Below are 17518 nucleotides of genomic sequence, written 5' to 3' on the forward strand. Positions count from 1 at the left end.
AAGTTAATTAACAAACGGAGACGTAACACTTCCTTTTATTTGTTACAGTATTATATAAGTACTAAAAACTGATTTAAGTTGGCAATATCCGAGGTTTAGTAAAATTTTATGGCAAATTTTGGATTGTTCCGAGTTGGTGTTATCAATTGCATTCTTATGTCAGCAGTGTCACCTGATAAAGGGATAGATTTTCGTGCCTCACTGCAATTATCTCCATGTATAATTTCTAAAGGTGTGGTGATACAATTGTATCGATATGATTTATGTAACTTCACGAAATTTGGCAAGCTTTCATTAAACATTATGTCTTTTGTACAAAAATAAAAACAGAATTTCTAATAAAGCATTTTTTGCTAAAAATTAATGATTCAATAAAGAAAGACGAGTATTGAGTACTAAATGCTGTCTTCATTTCTTTATCAAAACATAACAAATTAACAATAACAAAATACATAAATAGATATTAACTATTTTTTATTTTACTTTTCTTGCCAGCTGCCATTTAGTTGATCAAACCTGAGAATTTGAAAAAGCACAGTAAAATGTGAAGTACTTAATAAGACAATGTTAGTAATACAGATAATAAATTACAGACAAGACTGTTAAACTTTGTAACAAACCGTTGGTGAAACTTCTGTATCTAGACACGTATCGTATCGACTACTATGATGAGATACGCACCCCTATATTAATTTCATACATTTTATGGTAGGAGGAGGAATTAATGTATCTTCCATATTGTGTGCTTCATACTTTTTTCCAATCAGATAGGATGCTGCTAAAGAAAATTTAAGGCTTTTGATGGAACAATGAATTGCTTTTCAAACAAGCTTCTTTCCCTTTCAACTGTCAGAAGAAGAACTCAATGGTTTTAATTTACATGCCCAGGGTGTTAGGTTTCAAAGTGCCTTGTTTATTTGGCTTCATGCTGCTATTAGATAAAATCTACATACAAATAATGCACTGTGGTTGTTTCTTATTATTAACAACTCAGTATAAGTGAAATAAAATTGTAAATAACCATCCTGGCACGTATACACTCTAATTTTTAGTTTGGCGTTCAGTTTTTGACGAAAGCAGTAGAAATGGAAACCAAGAAAATGCTTGGTCCAGTTACAGAGCCAACGATTTGTTCTTCATATCATCATCATTTAATTATTATTTCTGATCCATCACTCCAAGAAACATGAGATTGTATTCTGCCAATACGTAACACTCACTAATCCATGTTTTCGACAAACTAGGAAATGTACACTAATGTCCAAAATTTGAACTTTAACAAGCCGACAAATATTTTGGCTATTCAATCAACAATCATGTTGTTTTTCACAAGGAATGTAGCCATGACTATGGGCTACATACCCATATCATTGGTTTACAAACAATTATATGATAGTTAGGGCTGCCAGTTTACCACATCTAAAGCATCTCTCCGCACTGATTAAGGGAGTGTTGCTGCTTGGGTTTTTGAATGTTTGTAATGAAATTTTCTTTTTTTTAAATATTGCACTTGTGATGTATAAATGGCTATTTTTGCAAGCAGCAAAAATAACAAACATACAAAGGCAAATCAATAAATACAATGGAAGCTTAATTAGGTAAATTTGGGGGGGGGGGTATATTGATTAAACAGATTCAGGGATGACTGACCAGCGTTACCTATCAACTGTGTTCAAATTATAAAGCAAAATAAATAGTGGTTTGAAGGACAACCACCCTGTTTCGTAATTTACAGATTTCAAATTATTGCCAATAAACAGTGAAATGCAGTTTTCGGACAGCCATTGGAGTGAGAACTTTTGCCCATTTGTATGTATAAGAAGTTAATTCAGCTGTGTAACTCCCCTCTTCAGCAAGGAGTTAATCTCTACTTGTTCCTTTTGCAGCCCATTTGCTTATCCAACTCCCCACTCTAACCTATTCGTATATATACTGTACATGTCATTTTCCCACATTAATTGGGGTTACTATATTACTTAATAGTAGTAATGTTTGCAGTGCTTTTAAAACGTTTATTTTTAACTTTGTTCTTTCATTTATAATTTATATGTTTCTATAGTCATAGTTGCGTGCCCACTAACGATTCAACACAACCTCCTTGAGGGTGCAACCCTCTGCTCTAGACCACTGTAACTTGTACTTTAAAACCAGCAAATTACAAGGCACTGGAAAAAAAAGGCCCTGAGTTAAGATTATAAGAACTTTATCGAAAATGTGTTGGTTTTGAATTTAGAGAAATGACAAGAGGATCCAGAGAATTCTCACTTTGGAGAAAATGAAATAAGAGCACTGACTGATCAACTGAGAATCAATCAGCAGGAAACACTTAGGATTTATATAATACAAGACCTCTGCAGACAAAGCTTCCTGAAAAATTAAAGATCCCATTATTGCTACAAGCAAAGCTGACTGTGGAAAGAGATTCAGTGTAATAAGAATCATCATTACGGTTACCACTCATCACACAATGGACTTTTTTTTATTCATTTAGTGTGTGGGATCTCCTTATACACATATTTGGCAAGGAACATGTAGACCTCTGCTTGTTTGTATCGAATACCATCATAACATAAAATAAGTGCTTGTTCAAGCTGGTTTACCTGACATAAATAAGCTGGACAAGCATACATATGATAGTCTGCATTACTCACTCTGTTAAACCACTAGACTGAGAGTGATAAAACAATATGCATCTTCAACACACCCAACACTTCACACAACTTGGAGAATAGTTGGCTGCTGAAATTAACTCCCTGATCCACATGGTTTTCTGGTGCTCGGAATAAGCTATGGCCTGTGCTAAAGTATCATTAATTTAATAAGCCTTGGCCCTCTTCGTAAAGTAATCAATAGTAATCTGTCTCTAGAAGGTGATTAGCTATTTCCAGGTCTATTTTGTGTTGGAGATAACAAACAATTCTTTGTGGGAGTTTACCCTGTTTAGACCAGCCTTTTCCCTGAATTGAGCCTTGAAATCTGCCTGATGGATAGCTTTGTTACCCACCGTTTCAAAAGGTTGGTACAACACAACTACAAATGTATTCCTGTCCAACAGTATCTTGTTGTTTAATGGAATCAAAGGCTGGACAATCCAAACTCAAGATCAAGTGTTGCCTCACATGTTCCCAAATCCAACTATTCCAAGCAGTGATCTGCTTGATAGTGCTTCAGGAAATAGATCAGACTCTCTTACACCAGATAATTATACAATGGGGAGGAATTTGTTTCATCCGACTCACATGGACGTATTGTTGTGACATAATCTTTTCTCTCATTAACTCTCAATCCACTGCTAGGTTGTGACATCCTAAATGCAGAAGGTAAATTTTAGGAATCATAATCAGAGGCTCCACACTTGAATTAGCATTAAGTCTCTGTTCCTGGGTGGCAGAACCATGAGTTACCAAGGGCAGCTTGTTCATCAGTTCTGCACAATTCTGGGTTTCTCCATAACTCATGGTCACCCTGGCAGTATACCCCCTGTAATAGATATGTTCATGAATATCCCATGGATCACCATCTTCACCAGATGATCCTTGCTGTTTTGCCTGCTGTTGGGACAGCTTAGGCTGGTGAACAATGTTCACTAGCAGCACCTCCAGTCTCTCTTGGCTACTTTTGGTGGTGAGCTATTCTGGTCAATGAATGCCTAAGTATCCTGTAGAGAACACTCCATTCCTAGATTGACCCCTGGAGAAAAACTCAATCAACAGTTCTGGGTGCAACAGGTTCAAGCAGTTTCTAGAATCTGCTACCACAATGAGAAAGAAGGTATGGAACCTCACAGAACTGGCTAAAGCCCAACATCCAGGAGACCACTTCTCAGGGACACGGACCACTCTTTTAGACAGCCATCTATCCTCAATGACTAACTCTTTCTCTTGATTGCAAGTCCTTTGATTCATGGATATTGTCATTTCTTCAATTAAGAAGCCTTAAGCTTAATGCAAGAGTTCAGAAGAGTACAGGAAAATACACTTGTCAGAAGAAAAACAAATCCTGTGGTCATGACCAAAAACATTCTCATTTTTCTCTCTTCTGGAAATTCTTAGGTTCTCTATTTTTTCTAATAATATTCAAGTAGGATCCAAAGAATAACAAATTTCATCAGGAAATGTATCATGGAGTAAGTGTGAATTCTGTGACTTTGAATGAGTTGTGATCAAAGGAGAATGGAAACAACTAAAACAATCTTTATCTTACAAAAAACAAACAGCGATAATGATTGTGTGGGTACCTTTACTGGAGACAGGGCTCTAAAAAAGCATGAAGAAAATCTGTCAAAAATTCTGTCTCGGATAAAGAAGATATAGTATTATACACAGAACACAATAATGCTGTTACTTCCTACGGCACATGAACTACTTACATCCATCATTGTTGGTCATTCCCATGAACAATAAAGATTGTACTATTAAGGTATCACTGCTCTATCAGTTGGAAAGTTTGCTGTCTACTTTCACATCTAGAATGTTCAACTTTACAGAAATCTTTCGTACGAGAAAGTACTTGTTACCATGGATGATAGATACAAGTACATTCAACAAAAGGAACTTAACTAATTTGTTGACTAAAGTTCTATGCTAAACCTACAAATGCTGTAGGTATGAAAATATATGACACATAAGGGGTTAAAAGGCACTTATTATATCTACATGTATTACATACAGATTTTAAAGTTTAACTCTAATATATTTTGGCTATTTCTCCCATTATTTACAATTGCTCTCTAAAAGTATATTCATGTGCCCAAGTATATCACATATATTCACAGCTAAGTTTTTAAGTATAAATGGAAAGAGTAGTTTAACAGACATGTACATAACAAGATAATGTTATTCAGAAATTTGTCCTTTACAATATCTTCAATTTTTGTGATACACAGACAAGGAATGTTTTCTGTGATGACTGAGACATTAATTGTATTAGTTTAATTCGTAACTAATATAAACAATAGAGGCACCAAACTGAAGAGTTTATCATTTTTCAATGTACACTGCTTTTATTACAAGAATATACTAGTTATTAGTTTCACAGCTGGTTGGGTTTCCAATAGATTAAACTTTTATAACTAATAAAATTTCCTTTGCTCAAGTGAGATCATCAGTAGGAACAAATATACAAATCACACATCATACACAAAGAAAAGGTCTGAAGATTTCATTATTATTTTGTGAGTAAACTTTTTATACCTAGTTCATTTGTCAAAAATAATGTAATATTATAACCAATTTGCATGAATTAATGTCATATAATTTTATTCTAAAAGATTAAATTCAGTTATTTACTTCAATAACCTTTATTTTTAAAATACTCCGAGATCATGTACATAGTATACTATCCTGTTGAGTCTGATTAATACCATACAGTGTTTACTCTTAAATATTTTTCTAGTAACATTGTAATTTACTTTTTAAAATACTCTGACATAATATGTAACACTGAATTTTTCATGTTCAATAATTAACAAAAAGTTACTTTAATACAACAGTTTGTACACTTTAATGATTTTTTGAGTACTCTAAAATAATATACTAAGAAACTTGATCTCTTTGATAAACCTCTTAATTTCCAACCAATAGAACACAGAGTCTTGAACACTGCAATTAGTGGTATAATTCTTGATTACTCATTAGACTTTGTACTATCATCTTCGGAATGTGCCCAAAAGAGATGTCTATTCAGATAGTGGCCAGTTGTAAACACCTTATCACACTTAGGACACACGTAGAGCTGTTCCCGTGAACCATGAACTTGTCGCATATGCAGGTTATAATGGTCCTTTCGTTTTATGTGCTTCCCACAGAGATTGCATTCATACTTGCTTGTGCTGGGGTAGTGAGTTGCAAGATGCCTATTCAAAGACGATGAAGTTGCCAATTTCTGACCACATACTGGACAAGTGGATGTAACCTTCACACCTGAAAGTCACAGCACCAATCATTGTCATACAAACACAAGTTTTAAAAAAAATTAAACACAGATTACATAAATGTCATAATGAAACTTGTTTTTGCCTTTTTCAATATCATGTAATATTTAGCAAGTGTTTAAAATAATTATCATCATCATAAAAACACATAATTCAAGATCCTTACTGAAATTGAAAGAATTAATTATGAATAAAATTTAGGTTTAAGTTGAAATAATATCTAAGTACCACAAGTTATTCACTGACCCTTAACAGGACTCAAATTGAATTGCAATTATAATGATTACTAAGATAACCATTATGGTTTCCCAGTTTCGTTTATATGATCTATTTATATATATATACACACACACACATTTTCTTCTCCTTTTACTGGCAAGATCATTTTACAGAAACAAAAAGTTTTAGGATTTATACATTGGTTGTGCACAGTATGGACTGAATTGTATAGCAATCTTTAGAAAGATTTTCTATATGCACAGTATTAATGCAAGTTTATCCATCAAGAATTTGATGAAAACTCACACAATAGACACATTTACTGTTATAATCAACTTGGGATTTGAAGTCTAGTGTTTAGTGTTCATTCTGAACTTTCCTATCATTGAAATGCTAACAACTTTCTATCTTTTCTCTACTTCATATTAAAGTCTCTTAATGCATAAAAAATTACTTCTTTTCAATAAATACTGAGAAGAGAAAAATGTTACAAAATTACAGACTAAGTACTGAGCTAAATAAGTGAAAAATGAAACAAAGTAAAATCAATTACTGAAATAGATTTATAAATCAAACCAAACTATTTACCCTTTGTTTTTTGAATTTTATGGAAAGTTACTCAAGGGTTTATTTGCTTTAGCTGTCTCTAATTTGGCAGTGATAGACTAGAGGGAAGGCAGCTAGTCAACACCACCTACTGCTAACTCTTGGGCTACTCTTTTTACTTAAGAATAATGGGATTGACTGTCACATCATAACACCCTCCATGGTTGAAAGTGTGAGCATGTTTGATGACAGGAATTAATATTTACCTTACGATGTTTGTTGCATTACTGAATAATAATGCACATTATATAAATATAAGTAAATGATAATTAAAAAGTATACAAGTCTAAACACACAATTTGCATTTCAATAACATTTGAATTTTAGATACCAATTACTGGACCTATATAGTGCAGTATTAGGAGGCAACATAAACTCAGCAACAATCTGCAACTCAGTGAAATCACATTTTTTAAAACATAAACATCAAATTATACTTTACTTTATCCATAACAACTCCATTAGTTTAATACTTCAATTCAATAAAAATAATACTGGAAATATTGTTCCAGTGGAGCTTTAAGCATAGTAAGTTTGAAAACATTAATGGACTAAAACTGCCTGTTGAAAGAAAAGGAAGAAGGTCTCAGTACAGAAGAAATGTTATCTCCTTTTCTTTCAATAGGCAGTTGTATTCCATTAAAGTTTTCAAACCTACAATGCTAGAAATACTTTCAAATAAAAAATATAAATAGAATGTTAAAAAAAGGCACATAAAGCAACATGTCAGTACTTATGGGGAAGTATTCAAGCCTAATGATATGGAACAAATCTGTATAAGGTAATCTGGTAAAGCCAGTTCAATTTACTCCATTTGTGTGAAAGAAATATAAAAAAAAATATTCAGTATGTCAGCCTGTAATGTTAAAGACTAGTGAAAACTCTTAAGTCATGTCAAACAACTCAGGCTTTGAAGTTAAGGTGATTAGAATATTTGCTTGATGCTGTTATGTCATATGAGCCACACCCCCCCTAAGAAATAGAGAAAGAACCAATGTACTGTATGGATTGGTTTTGTTTTGAATTTCCTGCAAAGCTACTCGAGGACTATCTGCACTAGCCTTCCCTAATTTAATACATTACAAAGACAAAATACACAGGGATTAAATTGTGTCAGCAGATGACAGGATATAGGTATAGATTAAGTCTGGTCAAGTTATATAAACCTTATATTGTTTAGTACTGATCATACTTGAAGCAGACAGACCAATGTTCTGTCAAAACATGTAGCATGTTCCACCATCAATAGAACTTTTCCTTATGCTTAGAAATTGTTGTTTGCTTACCTACTATTAAGTTACCAGCTTGTTTTATGGTATTCACTATCACTGGGGTTTACACATTGAACTGTAATGCCTACTTTTATGCTTATGGCAGTTACATATGGTGTAAAGAGCTGATAACATATCGGAGTGAAATCACCCATTTTCTATGTAAAACACATATAGAATCCCAGCATTAATTAGTGGAATTAACTGCAACTTCCATGGTATTTTTAGTTTGGCTCATGTGTTATTATGTACTCTGTAACAAACAAAGTAATGGACTTACAAGCAATTTGGTGCATAAAAAGTTTATAAAAATTTGTTTCAAAACTGCTTAGGCCCTTGTTGGTAATTCTACAGTTACAGTTAGATAATATAGCTACACATAAAACAATGAGATGAAAATATGTTATTTAAAATAATTACAAAGAAAACTGTGAACTAAACAGATGTTATTGACCTTTTGTTTTTATTGGTTACATTTTAACATGTATAGCTGGTAAAGTACTTTGTTGGCTAGCTGCTTTATCAAGTTTTTGTAATTTTATATACCATACACATTGCCCTCTTGGATTACTCACTAATATCAAGTCACTGTTGTCTGTATATTATATACAGCTATGATATTGTAATGTTTAGCTTAGCAACTCTCATGCAAGCTATCATTTGTAGATACAAACCTTAAGACAACACATCAATGATACATATCTACTGTCAGTATATATATATAAGCTAACATTTGAAAAGATACTAACATTAACCACTAGTTAATATGCCAACTATCTCAGACTATCCAACAATGACAAGTTACTGTTGCTTGTGTATCATGTAACCTTTAAAAAGCCTTTTAATAACAAGTTATTGTGGTAATTCCATTTTTACATCTTCCACAAAGAGGACTGTACCCAAGACTTCTCAAATACCAAAGAAATGATTTAATGAGTCAAAAGAATAACCCACTAATTAACACTAGTAAGGCACTTTTTTTTAAATAACTAAAATTGCTAGATTTTCCTCCTCTCATAAACAAGACCCATTTTCAGATCATATTTCAGTTATGAGATGACCACTAGCTGTTATGTTAACCTAACTGGCTCAGAACCAAGCAAATGACCTCCCAGCAAAGATAAAGGGTTAACCCCTTAGCTACTGTTTGTAAGGCTTTTTTTTTTTCAACAATTCAAACAACCATATTACTACTAGATAATACATCAGCTGTTTCAGACTAACAAAATTATATTTTTGTAAATGAACTTACTTTTAAAAACTTATTACTGACATATTAGCACTACTTTATAGATCAGCAGTTCTCGGACCACCCACCAGTAAATAACTGTTGGTTATGTATAGGTCAATCTCTGAAAAGCTATTACTAATATGTTACTAATATATTGCTCTAAACAATTACGGGATGATTGGAGTTTTCTATATTCTATATCTGACGAGGAACAATTACTGTTGTTAAATAACATTAGTATTACTAATGAGTTAATTTTTATGCAAAACAAATGTCAGTTTACCAGTCATCTGAAATAATTAGAGCTGAGCAATTAGCTGAACTTGCTAACTGATTAGTTGTTTAGCTCGTTTTCCTTACACATATTACTGGTCAAAGTGAAGATCATGAACTTTTAGACTTGCACTCAAACTTTAATCAAATAACTTTATAATCAGTGCATGTCAATAAACTTGAGATTAAAACAGTGTGTAATCCAATTTTTATATTACCTAAGTTTTAATTTCTTAATTTCAAATGGCAGTAGCTAAAAAATATGCATTTTGAATTCTCCCCCTTAGATTTTAAGCTATATTCAATAATATGGTTTTTAGAGTGCCCAGCCAATTAGAAACACCATCCATACATAATTACAAGCAAGAATTTAAAATGTGAATCTCACACCTTTGCTGAGATATCAATATATTTGAAAAACCCACCAAAGAAGCCCATATATAAATAGCTTTCAAATTATCAATTACATTATTTGTTAATAAACGATTGAATCAGTACTATAAAACAATAATGAATGAAATATATGTCTATATATCGCCTGTAGATTATAACGGATAGTATGTCTATATATCACCTGTAGATTATAATGGATATTTATAACCAATAAAAGGATCAGATTCTCCTTAAATAAAGCTTATTACAGTTGTTTATTTTGGACAGGTGACATTAAATTCTTTGTCAATGATCACTGTTGTTCAACTCAGAGTAGCTAACAGAATTTTTAACCTACTTATAGCTTACTTAGAAAACTAGGTAAATTATAGTAGTTTTGGGACATTATATTTGACTGATATACATATTCTTTTTTTGTTTACAAATACTTACTTGAAAGCTACATCAATTATTTTTCGACCAACCAAGTTACTGAGGAAAAATTAAGGTTAAGTGTAAACTGGAATCTGACAGCTAAAGGCTTGGAACTTGATGTAAGTGCTAAATTTCAAATTCTTTTATGTATATATTTTAACAAAGGTAAGTAAAATGTAAAAATTAGAAACTTCTTAAATTAGATAAAAATAATTTAAAATAAAATGAATGTCAGTACACAAGAGTAAATTGATTGGTTTGTTTACTTTAGCTATGTGTGTGTGTGAGGGGAGGGGGTTGATATGGGCTCCCACTGCAACTTATTGCTTTTCATTCACAGTGACAAAAAAACTTCTATGGAACAAATTCTGGCAATAAAACATTAAAATCAAATAGATGTGAAAAGATTAATTGTTGAAATTGTGTAAATAAGTAATTTGAAACTATCGAGTCAATTATGGTTTTAAAGAAAAGGAACAGGTTTTATTCCATATTTTTCAGCTTCTCATTTCACTACAGTTAGTGTTAGGGTAGAGAACATAGGAAATAAAATATGAAATTTAAGCAAAAAAACTTTTGATATTCATTTATAACATCCTAGAGATTATGCATAGGATATATGAAAAATCTAAGATGAGCATAAGTATTTTTATTCTTAACTTGAAAATTATCTTTCACTCAGACTCAATCTGTTAGGGTTTTGTGAATTCACATAAAATTTTTTAGTAAAACATTTTATTTAGAAAATCTAATTTTTTTTATGTACAACAGAATTGTAGTGTTTACTAAAATCTTGCCAAATTCTGTGAAGATACACTACATACATTCAGAGATATAGTATGTATAGTTTCACAGTTACATGGTGATTACGAGGGTGGTCAAATTGACCTAGCCTGTAAACAGGTGACTAACTGATTGCATTCAACTATTTGATTCTCAGAAGATGACTAAAAACTAAAATAATAATCCATTATTCTCATATGAGGTAGCTTAAAAACAACTTATAATGCTTAAAACTGGGCCTTGATACATGTGGTGGGATGAGCACAGATAGCTCATTATGTAGCTTTGCATTAAACAACAAACAAACATGATGGCAATATTTTAATTACTCAGATGGAATAATTGAGAACAGTAATAGTTGGAAACCCCAATTCTTAATTATTCTTGTGAATCAATTAAACTGAACAAGCTTGAATTAATAGAAAATAATGATGACAAATCTTAATAACAATATTTCAGTTACTGAATAGATGGAATAATTGAAAACAGTAATAATTCTAAACATTAATTTTTATTAGTTAACTATTCTTGTGACAATAATCAATGCTCATAGGTAATCAATTAACTGCTCGGCTGTAAATCTGATATGCACATTTCAGTTATATATATAAAAATGAAGAAAATCCAGTTAATAGTTTGAAGAATATTAATGTATGTATAGAAATCTGGATTGACAGAGAAACACGACAGGCCCCCCAAAAAGAGCACTTAGAAATTTCCATGACATTGGGAGCTACATGTTGACTACAGTTTTCGTAACATGATTAGTAGAATGTGGACTTGATTTCAGACCACCAATACAGTTTGCCACAGATGTGCATACAGTAAACTACTTTCATACCTCTATAATTTCACAATGTGGGCTCATTGCAACTAGTAGGCCTCAGCTTCTCCAACTGAGGCAACAATCCAGAGCATCAAATGAATGACAAGTCAGTGTGCAAATGGTCAGAAACAGCCTTCATAAAGTTGGCCTGATGACCCATAGTGTGTATTTCTCTAAATATGGGTTAGTCAACTGACATGTGAAAAACTGTCTTATTCACAAATGAAACAAGTTTTACACTGCAGTTCGCTACAAAATATGGAGAATGACTAGGACCAGATCCATCCTCATTTTATGGAGACATTCATGAGACATTGATGGCACACCGGTTTGTGCACTGGTGGTTATCCCAACTTCTACATGCTACAACACGGCACTATGAATGCTGTGTAATACAGGGATGCAGTGATTTAGCTATTAGTGTTGCATTGTGCAAGTTTAGTTGTTAAGAACTCTCTTCTAATGGACAATAACACATACTCTCTTTCATCATGCTCAACTAGTAAGTATCTTTCTAGAAGAATAGGATATTAAGCAAATGGATTTACCAGCATGCTTACCCAATTTTAACATACCATAACAAGTGTGGAATGTCTTATGAAGATGTCTGGCAGCAGTGTTGATGAAATGAAAACAGCTCTGATAGAGGAGTGGGGCATATAACCCAAGCAACTCATTAACACACCCTTTTTAAGCATGCCAATTCAATGTACAAGTTGCATTAGCACCCTCATGAACAAACGTTTTCTGATCATTTACTGATTTGCAAAGTCTATGTTTTAGCTAATAACATTTGTGATCATGAACTCAAGCAGTACATATCTGCATATCAGATAAAAGAACTAGTCACATGACACTTGTTTTGCATAAAAATTAGCACAAGGGTGTCACTGACATTGTTCAAACACAGTACTTGTGCCTTATCGCAGCTAAAAATTACAAAACTGGGATTATCCCTTAATTTTCTTATTTTTGCAGGGTAGTTCACAAACCTGCTACTTTCAAACTACTCACTAATTATAAGTTAATGTTATTTGTAAATCAGTTAACCTTTAAAATAAGCTACTGATAACATTACTATTAATTTGTATATAAGCTACACTATGACTACCAGTTGTTTGTTTTAAGTAAGACATCATCTGACTATCCAAACAAGAATTACTGTTGTTATAAAGCTTAGCTCAGTGGTTTCCAAACTGTGCATCACAACAAGTTGCTAGGGGTGTTGCAAGTTCCACCAGTTGAAGAATAATTAAGAGCGTAAAAAAAGACAACTATACAAAAAAAAACTGCATGTGGCTGAAGGGGTTTCATGTAAATCAAGGTAAGTGGGTTAGGGTATTATTAGTGAAAAAAGTTTGGAAACCACTGGCTTAGCTATTTCATTTCATCAGTATACATTAATACAATGAAATGAGCCAAAACAATCACCATTTGGTAATTTTCATGTTATGAGTGTTTTTATGGTGAAATAGTAACTTGAACTTTTTATCCCCAACTAAAAGAAGAGGAATACCAATGATAGTGCATCATAGCTGATTGATGTCATATTCTAGTAAGTTCATTATGATGATTACAAAAATAGTTTGGCTAATTTAATTAAAATTCTTAACATTTCAACTCAACAGTAAATTATTTGGCTGCATCATATGACATGAAAGTGTAACAACACAAATATTATTAACAAATCGCTGAAGTTGAAGAAAATCTTTATTCTGAAAAAATAGAAACTCTGGAATGTAAAAAAATCCAAAATAAGCCACTCTGTTGGTAACAATTGTTCATTTCTTTTCTACAGACTGTCAATTAGTGATGACAGTTAAAAATCTTTTTCTTTCTGACTGAAAAACACCTCAATTGATTATTAACATATTTATCATTCAAGCAGGAGAAACATACAGCACTTTTAACAAGTAACTAGCAATTTTGATCACTATTAAGACAAAACAGCATGTCATATCCAAGACTATTTGTTTTTATTATGTTTTTGCATTTGTACAAAAATTCCCAAAACAATATTTCTTATGGAAAATCCAAAGAAACTCTTTTATGTAGCATACTTCTTGGATAGTATAACAGTTTTTTTCTGATAGTGTTACTCAGGAACAATTTAAAAAATGGATTTCCTAATAACATTATTCATGAATGGTCCAAAGAAACATTCTCATGTAGCATTACTAAGGGGGAATTAAAATCAATTAATTGACAGTCAAAATAAGCTTTCCAACAAAACAATATTTATGACCAATGTAACTTTCCCACATAGCATTACTTATGACCCACCCAAAGCAACTTTCTCAGTTGGAATTATTAACGAACAGTCCAAAGATATTTCTCCAAAAATGCATTACTTGTGACTCATCAAAAAACTTTTTAACCCCTTATCCTCCATGGAAATGTTTTTTCCACTACCATAGCAGTGCTTTGACTACAACAAACCAGGTGCAAGGCACTTAAATTTGTGCGTGAGACATCTGGCATATATTCATGCAGGTGGAGATGGTGTCTAGCATGTGTAAATATATGGGTGGAGATGATAAAGGATTAATAAAAGCTTCTCTACATAGAACAAACTGGTTATCCATAGAGTTTATGAAAACTTCAACAACATAAAATACTTCCTTCAACTTCAAGATAACTCAAATTAAACTTTTACACCGTGTAATGAATTGGGACAATTCAATAAAGCTTGCCACATGTAGCATTTTCGTTAGTTCAGGTAAACATTTTTCTATATAACATTAATTTGGGGACATCTTAAAGATAGTATCATACATTTTTCTTTACCTATAGGAGTTTTTATGATTCCTGAAAAAACTCAGAAAATTTCCTTTACACTGTTACTCTTAAAAAGACATTTCTGATATGAATTTCACAGTTTTGTAAAATTTTCTTATGCTAACTGATCCTACTATTTAAAAACATTCTAACATCCATTAATCATGGACTAAAAACATTGCAATCCACATCAATATAATAAACCCAACTTTCCCAGGATACTGTCTTACCATTCTAAAATACACGTAGCTAAAGAACTCCCTTCATAGGTACATTAAACATTACAATAATGCTTATTATAATTTAATGCCCAAAACTTTTTCTTATTGTCTTAAACTTGGGTCATGTATCAAACATGTCAAAAAATTTGAAACATAAAACGATTTTGCATCTTACAAATATCATTAACATTTTCTCAGGCAGATGCTTGTGTAAAATATAACAATTAAGTCAAACTACAGTTTCTGTCCTTATATTAAAACACATATAAAGAAAGATGTGTTAACAATAACCTTCTACAGGCTAACCAAAATTTTCATATGCAAATCTAGTTCCTAAGTTCGCAAATTATTACCAAATATCCACAAAAAACTCATTAACAAGTAATCTACTGGTTTCCATTGTTATTTTCATCTTGCCAATGTACGGCCACAATCATGAACTAAGACTCACTGAATTACAGTTTTCTGATATGCATTCAGTAGAAAAGAAAAGACCTGTTTCAATATCCAAATTCTTAGAGCAGACAAATAAAATAGGTCTGTTACTTGACACCATGGACAGTACGGAGGTGGGATTTGATGTAGTCAGAACGACAAAACAATCTTCCACACAGTGGACACTGACTCTTGGATTGCCTGTCATGATGCAGACGAAGGTGTCGTTTCAAGTTTGTTGATAATGAATAAGATTTCTTGCACAGTGGGCATACGTGTCGTGCACCTATACAAGAAACAAAAAGCATCAACATATCTTTTATTTTTTTTTATAAGTCTTGGAGGGAAATGTTTTACTTTATACTTACAAAAGAACAGCATTTATTGTTGTACAATGCCAGAAAATACTGCATAATTATAGAAATGTAAAACTTTGAAAATTTGTTCTTGAACAAAATCAAACTAATGAAATTATCTATTAATCTGGTAAAATGAGAAAGAAAAAATCTGTCCTTTTTGATTTCAAAACAGCTTACTGTCTTTCAGCAAATCATTGGATTAAAAAAAAAGAGTTCATTAAATCTTAATAAACTTGAAATCATACACTGAATAATAACTAACACAATGCAAAAATATATAAACTCATTAACAAGCAAACTTTTCTTTCATTTTATTAGACAAAAAAAAAAAAGAAAGGCTAAGTCATGTTACTAAAGTGTTATTTTATCAGGTCTCGTTTCCTCTTCTTCTGCAAGTTACTAGAGCTTGTTCTGATGTTGTGGTATTTTATACAGTGCAATATGGTATTTACCCATAACACAATATCACACTACAGATTAATTTCACAGAAATATTTGCAAGTTATTAAACTTCAGACTCTTTTTTTGGCTGCAACTGTCTTAAGGAGTCTGATTTAGCAAGTTTTGTAAATTTCAATTTAGATTAGGAACTTATATAATGATGGGAAGAATTTTGTTGGGTTGACAAATTCTGTGCATGGTTATGATGATGGTCAATGCCAATTGGTGAACTTTCTGATGGTTAAGCTTCTGTGATCTAGGAATTAAATAAAAAAACTCGGTCAGTACTACAAAAAATAATTAAATGTACATGATGTGTGACTACATATAATCTTCTATTTTAATACTAGAAAAACCTCAGCATTAAATTCAAAAGGTTCCAAACATTAAGCTGAAGTAAAATGTTATGTTTATATACAATATCCCTTCAATGCTGTGAATTAGTTCAAGAAACTGAACAATGAACTTAAGAAATATATAATGCCTATGCATATTTACAGCACTTAAGAGAATAATTTTTATCACCCAACCAAACTAAATGAATTACAGGCACCAATGAATGTTTTTAATGTACTAGGAAAAAAAATGACTAAACCTTCCAATTGAAAAACATTGCCAGAGAACAGTTGAAGATTTATTAAACAATAAAAACGTTTATAAAATAGCAATAGTTAATGATATGTAGATATTTAAAAGAAGAGCACCTGAATTAATACCCATCAACATATATCTTGTAAAAGAAATGATAATACTTCTACAATTGTAGTTAATTCAATCACTGAAACAAAATCATATACATTCAAAAACTTAATAATAATAATAATTTTAGTTTAGGTTTGTGAATTAAGAAGTACATGTCATTCAATGAACAGGTTTAAGACATTTTCAAATAGTCTACAACACATGGAAATCTTTGGCAAGCATGACACCGAGGACAAGTGGAATTTATAACAAACAACTGTATTTGAAACTTTTAAGTTTCCTTATTACACATGACATCCACTTAAGAGAAAAAAGGAATTTAATGTCAAATGAAGCTTTTATTACCCTGCTTTATTTTTATCCAGTATGAGATAGAAATGACCTGAAAATACATCTTACTGTGTGAACAACAGACACTATGAATATAACCTTTAAAATAAATTACTGGTAAAGACCCGTTTCTTGATATGTATAAAAAGAGAGAGAGAGAGTGATGACTGCATTATTTTAGAAATTAAATGTTTTACCACTTTTTCAGAGGACTATACTTTATTCACATATACATTCAGTTGATCTATTAACTAACCTAAACAGAGAAGAAAAAGTTAGTATCTTACCTATCTATTTTCACTTC

At 31.9% G+C, this 17518-nt stretch overlaps 1 protein-coding gene across 3 annotated transcripts; it reads right to left on the reverse strand.

Annotated features, from left to right (window-relative positions):
* Nucleotides 1-4981: 4981 nt before the first annotated feature.
* Nucleotides 4982-16071, reverse strand: LOC111086341 (zinc finger protein 846-like). 3 transcript variants are annotated; one of them, XR_002611072.1, is made up of 2 exons: nucleotides 15399-16071; nucleotides 4982-5921 (listed from the first exon to the last, which is right to left on the reverse strand). XR_002611072.1 is itself a non-coding variant. In XM_022388787.1 (2 exons), the coding sequence occupies exons 1-2, from the start codon at nucleotides 15588-15590 to the stop codon at nucleotides 5626-5628; spliced, it is 444 nt and encodes a 147-aa protein (XP_022244495.1). In that variant the 5' UTR covers nucleotides 15591-16014; the 3' UTR covers nucleotides 4982-5625. The 3 variants fall into 3 exon arrangements, 1 of the variants encoding a protein (XP_022244495.1); XR_002611071.1 differs by having other exon boundaries at nucleotides 15301-16071; XM_022388787.1 differs by having other exon boundaries at nucleotides 15443-16014.
* Nucleotides 16072-17518: the final 1447 nt, after the last annotated feature.

Source organism: Limulus polyphemus, unplaced genomic scaffold (assembly GCF_000517525.1).
Source record: "Limulus polyphemus unplaced genomic scaffold, Limulus_polyphemus-2.1.2 Scaffold1025, whole genome shotgun sequence".
In the NCBI taxonomy this organism is placed as follows: Eukaryota; Metazoa; Arthropoda; class Merostomata; order Xiphosura; family Limulidae; genus Limulus; species Limulus polyphemus.

What these genes read in the sequence shown, in the direction of transcription:
- LOC111086341 (XM_022388787.1), bottom strand. Translation starts at nt 15,590, where the DNA reads ATGACAGGCAATCCAAGAGTCAGTGTCCACTGTGTGGAAGATTGTTTT. An exon ending in GAATTTGGATATTGAAACAG is followed by an intron (nt 5,922 to 15,442) that starts GTCTTTTCTTTT and finishes TGTGACTTTCAG; the next exon opens with GTGTGAAGGTTACATCCACT.